This window comes from Phaethon lepturus, unplaced genomic scaffold (genome assembly GCF_000687285.1).
Source record: "Phaethon lepturus isolate BGI_N335 unplaced genomic scaffold, ASM68728v1 scaffold15238, whole genome shotgun sequence".
In the NCBI taxonomy this organism is placed as follows: domain Eukaryota; kingdom Metazoa; phylum Chordata; class Aves; order Phaethontiformes; family Phaethontidae; genus Phaethon; species Phaethon lepturus.
Window position 1 is genome coordinate 19,155 of NW_010559827.1, and position 6,533 is coordinate 25,687.

The window sequence follows — 6,533 nt, forward strand, 5'->3', positions numbered from 1 at the left end:
GAGCGGTATTTACAGTGTGTGCTGCTTTGGGTGGCAAAGCTGGTTTAAAACATTCCTGCCCTTCCTTTCCCTCTACTTTCCTTCCTGCTCCCCCTTTCCGTGCCCAGGGCAGAGTGGCTGGTGCGAGGCAGTCACTTGAACCACGCTAAACCTTGCTCTGTCCACTTGTGATGAGTATTTTTTGACTATTCGCTATTTTTTCTTTTGTGATAGTGATGAAATCTATCTTGCTGGCCTGGCACTAGGTCACGAAAACAGAGTTTGCCCCATGGATGCTCCTTCCCAGGTGGCAGCGTTAGTCCCAGGTATTCAATGCGCAACGTCTCAGCCTGCGAACATTACCCTGGACTTCAGTACTGTGTAGGATACGCGGAGCTCTGAAGAGCTGCCCCTCAGCAGCGCTGAGGCCTGTCCCATCGCTCGTGGTGCCGCAGTGGGGGGGTTGGCAGCACAGCCCCCAGCCCATGCACGGGTGGGTTACATTTAACCAGAGCCTGCCCTTGCACTTGTTTTCTGGATGCATGCACCCTCCTCTCCTGCTAGGGCAGATCTAGCGGAATCAAGTGGGAAGACAGGGCACGGATTTTATTTATTTGTGGTTTTGGGTTTTTTAGCCCACCTGATCAGCGCCGGTGCCGCCGATGTGCCGCTTGCTGCACTCCTGAAATATCCCGGTTTCGAGATATTTTTAGTGTGGTCTGCTGCATTTCTTCAGTGCTGCTGGGAGGAGGAGGGGGAACCATAAAGTTCTCAAAGGAGACCTGTTTATACTGAGCAAATAAGAGCTTCTGTTTATAGAGGCAAAAACAAATTAAAAAAAAAATCCGGAAGGATGGGCCCATGGCACTTTTCCAATGAGAAGAGCAAGTCAAAACAATGAACACCATTTGTTTTTGCTTTCCCCTGGCAAGCTTCCTTCAGCTGACTATTGCATGACCTGTTCAGGGCAAAAAGACAAGAAAAAAATAAAAAAGAAAAATAACCAAGCAGGCAGTAGCAATTGCTCTGGCTTCTCTCTCCTGCCGGTGGCTGCAGCCCTGCCGTAGCCTGTGTGGGTTTAAAGCTGCAGCTGTCAGCTGGGGTAACCCCAACCCCAGCTCCAGAGGAAAGCAGATGATGGGGTTGGGGGAGAAGTTTGGGGGGAAAAAAACCCCAAACCTAAAGCAAAATGTGTGTTGTGAAGTAACAACACTGGGTTTTATCCAGCTCCCTTTCCAGCCAAAAGCTCAGGGCTCCCCTGCTTTTCCAGCCAGGCTCTGCTGGACCTCACAGCCCCAGTCCTCTGGCAAGAAGTCAGAGGTCTGGGCGAGCTCCTGTGTGCTCCCAGCTGCTCTCCTGCAGGCACCCAGGACAGATGCCTACTTGCACACCCCAAGGAATGGGCGTTTAATTTCATTTCCTCAGACTAAACTCCCATTTCCCTTGGGCTCCCACCAGTTTCCCATCTGTTTAACACTACCGGCATGGAGCGAGAGCTCCTTGTGGCACTCCCCGCCCTGGGTCAACACCAGGATATTAAATCAACATACCTTCTGCGGCCGTCACTGCGGCTCCAGCTCCTATTTTTATAGCCATGCTTTGACCGATAAGGCTCTATTAATAAATCAATCAGGCAGCACCACTTGCGCTTGCAGGAGCAAGCCCCCGTTCGGTCTGACAGTGGGGGGCTCAGCAAGGAAACAATGAACTCTACTCAGAGCATCATATATGCACAATAGTTTTATTTTGTTTTTTTATATAAAAAAAAAATCCTAAAGACTGCAGAACTCTTGTATCCTAATTTCTTATACAAATGCTTCCAAAACCCTCTTCTTTTTAAGCTAATTCCCCCCTAACAACTTGCGATGGCATGGGCTCCCCTGGTTTTTGACCTAGTCACCCTTTCTAATGGGATATGTCTAAAGCTGCAATATGGCACTTGGTTGACTTAGTTGGCAGGTTTAATATATCCAGAAAGCTGGGGTATGGAGTTGCGCATGGCTCGGAGTCCATCAGCACAGGCGGGGAGCCTGCCTTCGTGTCCGTGCCTCCAGAATGAACCAGACTTTTCTCCTTACTGTGCAAATAACAGGCTTTGGTCATCGACCAGTCCTGTCGTAAGGGATCCTTGCCCCTGAAGAGGATCCCATCTTCAAGTGGGGAAGCAGCACATACAGTCAAGCAATTGTCCACAGCAGTCCCAGGCGCCGAGACCCCATCAGTCAACTGTACCGTTGTAAGACTTGTTGAGCTTGTTGAACGTGAACTCTACGTTATGCGTGGAAATAGGCTTTCGGTAGAGAGGATTGGATGCCTTTGGAGAAATGAGTGGATGAAAAGAACAAAGGTGAGGAACAAAGTCCACGTCATGGTGAAAATGTGTATAATCCTCCTTCCTGTGCCAATTAATTTGGAGAGAGTGCTGCATTTGGCTTTGACTGAAATGTGCGTTCAGATCCGAAAGTGGTGTTATTTGTCGATCAGACCCACATTCCGTCCTGTCTGCAGGCACAGGTAATGCCCTCAAATGCTGGGCAAACCCATCTGAACAGGAAGCCTCCCAGCAGAGCTGATCTGACCAACCTCCATTTGGAGCTTGGTCACCACTCCCCCACCTCCTTCAGCCCTCCAGCACTGCTGGGAAATACATGATGAAACCACTGGCTGGGCATAATTTCACAGAATATTTGTAACTTACCAAGTGGAAAGGCAGTGCAACGTGCCGGACCCTGATGCCCTGCTGCGTGGCCCTGCAGGACATGGGCATCTGCATCCCTTGTGCCCACCTCCCTTCTCCATCGCTGCAGAGCTGTTTGCTGCAGGCGCATCCTGACAGCCCGCCCCGTACCCCAGCAGCACCCCTGCACCGGGGCTCACCATTTCGTATCTGGCCCGGGAGCGTTCGCTCTGGAATCGGTCGAATTCCCGTCTGTCATGAATGGTGACGAGCAGCTTCCAGAGCCCCAGCAGGATGATGCCGATCAGCACCACGCTGCCGATCACCGCCAGCACGATGGTCACGGCGCTGGGGGCTGAGCTGCATGCTGGTAATGATGGGGGAGAAGGTAATTAGCTCTGGTGCGAGTGTATCCTGGATAAGGATACTGGGATGTAATGACCTGGACTACAGCCACTGAGCAGGTGACCTCAGGGCAGCACTAGCAGCAGTGACTAAATTAAAAAAAGCAACAGTCCTCTCTGAAAGCAAAGGGATTTTATTTTAATTAAATAAATTCCTGGCTACAGGCAGGTCAAAGGCACAGCTCTCATGGACGTCACCAGGGCCAGGATGTCACGTAGCGCTTCGGAGGAAGAGCTGTGCTACCGTGCTGCCGTGCTACAGTGCTGCCGTGCTACAGTGACACCTGGTTTTAATGTTGGGTGACCCACGTGGACACAGAGGGTTAAGGTGCCTCTGGCAAAAGCCAGCACAGTTTCTGGCCCACATGGAGGCAGGTGATCACTAAGTACTTTAAAAAAGTACATTAACTGTCAATAATCAACTGGTCTTTCAATTAAGTGCAAGCTGCTGCACAAATAAAATAAAACATGCAGTCTCTCAGTCTTTCCCATACCGGCCTGTGCCTTGGAGGAGCAGAGCAGTTCACCAGAAGTTACTGCTGGGTGCTTGCCAGCTCACCCTGCAATACCACGTGGGATTTTCTTTGAGAAACTGCATTGCACGTGATTAAAATAATGCTGGGAAACACAGCTGTCTGCTGCAGCCCTGGGGAGGGCAGCAGGGACACACAGCCCTTACGCTGCCTGTCCCACAAATTTCTGCTCTTTGGAAATGCGGAAATCCATAGGTGGTGTAGGGCTTTCCTAACATCCTGACTTAACGATCGGCACCCCTAAGTGTCCCCTTCTGATTTTTTTTTGCTCCCAGTGGCTGTATCGGGACATGGCATGCTTTTTGCTGCATAAATAGGCTGGGTTTAACTTCAGCACCCCATGCTGGCAGAAAGCCCTCCGCTTGCTAGCAACACGGGCAGCTCAGGTACATGTTTTGCTCCCAGTTCTGTTTTACTGAATTGGGAGCATTTGGAGCTGAGTTTCAGCACTGTAAAACAGACTATTTTTTTAAATCATCCTGGTTCATCAGTTTGCACGTGCTTTTGAGCAGCCAGTGAAACCAGCCACTTTGGAACCCGCCAGGCTCCCCAGCAGCCCATCACCTCTCCCAAGGCAACTTGTGCTATTGAAAAGAAACCCAAGGGAGGGCCAACCTGGCTCTTTGAGGACGGTGAGGTTGGATTTCCCACTGGCAAGCTCCGAGTAGGTGAACTTCATGACGCAGTTGTTCACTGGGTAGGCACAGAGAATCGCGTTTGGGTCATCCGTTTCTGTAATGAGATGCAGAGTTGCAGAATTTTATTTTGTCTTTTACACATAAACAAAATTCCTAAAGACTGCAGAACTCTTGTATCCTTATTTCTTACACAAATGCTTCCAAAACCCTCTTCTTTTTAAGCTAATTCTTCCCTAACTACTTGTGATGGCATGGGCTCTCCTGATCTTTGACCTCGCCACCTTTTCTAACAGGGTAAGTCTAAAGCTGCAATATGACACTTCGTTGACTTAGTTGGCAGGTTTAGTATTAGGAATTAGCACAATTCTCCCCTGCAAGCTGAGCAGGGCTTCCCATAGGTGCCTGGGAACACAGGAACAGGGAGCGAGCCTGGAAAGCAGCACAGTTTGATCACAATTTGTGCAAATTGTAACTAAGCAGCATCCAGACTTACTGCTCAAGACAATGTGGCACTCAGCAAACGTTGTATGGCAAAAGAGGCAACCTCACACATACACACGCTAACAAGTCGGCTTTGGCAATAAATGCCATTTTTTTCTTAATTTGCTAAATTTCTTGAAGTGTGGAAGCTGAAGAGAAAGCGAGGGGCAGAGACTCAGCCTGTGAGGACACGAGTGGGGCCAGCAGCAGCAGCAGCCCATGGCTAGCTCGTGCTCCAGCTGTGCTGAACGGCTCCAGCTCTGGAAATGGTTGAGAAGTTTGTTTTTAAAGGGTGAGAGAGATAGAAGAGCAAAATGGGGAGGAGGGAACGAGGGGGAAGGGAGAAGCTAGTTGGAGAGGAGGATGTGGAGATGGGGGAGTTGCAAGAAATGAGGCTACTAGATTCCCATGGCCATACGGATGCTCTTTGCCTGATTAACACACCATAGCACCAGGCAGAGCTTGTTGCTGCTCTGGTCACTGTGAGATGCTTCCTGAGGAAGGCTGCTTCACAAAGGCCATTACAAAGTTTCAGCAAAGCCATCATCTGAGGTTTGCAGCTCTAGCTTCAGGGGTGATTTCAGCAGAGCCACCACCCTTGCACAGCCACAGCTTGTAGCGTGTCCCCGCTGCAGTGCCTGGGAGGAGACGCGGCAACATCTCCAGCCATGCCAGGTAGCTCTGCAGGAGCACATCTCTGAGGCCTGCATGGCCTGAGAGTTTCAAGGGAGAGGAAGGGATCTGGGCACCCAGTGCTATTGGCTGGCAAAGATGTGACCTTAGTTTAAACACCTGGAAAATACTTCCCACAGCTCTCCTCCTCACTCGTATACATGCCTCTCTATCATGCTGAAAAATTACTGTTTTCGTGACCACTGCTATTCCAGCCCCTCATCTCTCTCCTGTCTGTCTTTCCTTTCAATGCCTTTGGTTTGCTTTCAGTTGAAAGATTAATACCCTCCATTTCAACTGCTCTGAGCCCAGATGCAACTGCCCCTCTGGTGAGTTCCTGGTGTGGACAAACCTCATCTGATCCTACCTCAGGACAGGAGAACCTGCTCTGCCTACACAGTGGTATCAAAGGCAGGGCTGGAGAAATGCTGATTGTTACAAAGTGAAGAACTAACTAGATTAATATTGATAAAACTTCCATGCTTCTTGACTAATGCCCTTCTGAGTTGAGCAGCAAATCTTAGTTCCTCCAGGCCCAGTTGCTTTCAATCCCATCCTTGCACCATTATTCTGCTAATAGAGATTGTGATTAAAGACTTGGTAGTAATGATCTCTGTTGGTCTTCACTAGATTTCACATCCACAGAGAGAGGCATGAGGGCTCCATCAAGCTCCACTGATCAAGGTCCGCTGATGTGTGCTGTTGGCAGGTTCAGCTCAGTACTGGACCAGTCATGCTCCTCTCTGGAACCATCAGGAATGGAAATGTAATATTGCAGAAGCGAAGGCGATCCTGCAGAATCCAATGCAAGTCATATAAGAGTCCCAAAAGGCATCATTCTGGCTAATCAGTCCTATGATAGATGCCTCGGCTCTGCAAAGCTTTTAAGCACTGGCTGCTTCACACCTAGACCTAAAAGGCACATGGGATCTTTCAGGGTGTGTTCATTGCAACTCGATATTTAGGAAGGTCCCACCCTCCACTGCCAGGACAATGCAGACCTATGTCTTCTCTGACAAATATCAGCATTCAGCCTCTCAGCAGGGATTTTTAACATGTGCTACGTTCCACAAAAGCACTTGAACACCAGGATTTGGCTGAGTCTGCCTGTAAAGAAGTCTGTAGTCCCTAAGCACTTTCTCTAGGAATA

General features: G+C 49.5%; 1 protein-coding gene across 1 annotated transcript; it reads right to left on the reverse strand.

Annotated features, from left to right (window-relative positions):
* Nucleotides 1–1,704: 1,704 nt before the first annotated feature.
* On the reverse strand, nt 1,705–4,319 carry ITGB5 (integrin, beta 5). Its single transcript, XM_010293501.1, has 3 exons — nt 4,209–4,319; nt 2,857–3,023; nt 1,705–2,293 (listed from the first exon to the last, which is right to left on the reverse strand). Exons 1-3 carry the CDS (start codon nt 4,270–4,272, stop codon nt 2,198–2,200), a joined length of 327 nt encoding a protein of 108 aa, XP_010291803.1. The 5' UTR covers nt 4,273–4,319; the 3' UTR covers nt 1,705–2,197.
* Nucleotides 4,320–6,533: the final 2,214 nt, after the last annotated feature.

Excerpts from the sequence above, each read along its gene's own strand:
- ITGB5 (XM_010293501.1), bottom strand. The coding sequence starts at position 4,272 with ATGAAGTTCACCTACTCGGAGCTTGCCAGTGGGAAATCCAACCTCACC. Across the intron at positions 3,024-4,208 it reads CACCGTCCTCAAAGAGCCAG|CATGCAGCTCAGCCCCCAGC; the intron begins GTTGGCCCTCCC and ends CATCATTACCAG. Across the intron at positions 2,294-2,856 it reads CCCGGGCCAGATACGAAATG|GCATCCAATCCTCTCTACCG; the intron begins GTGAGCCCCGGT and ends ATTTCTCCAAAG.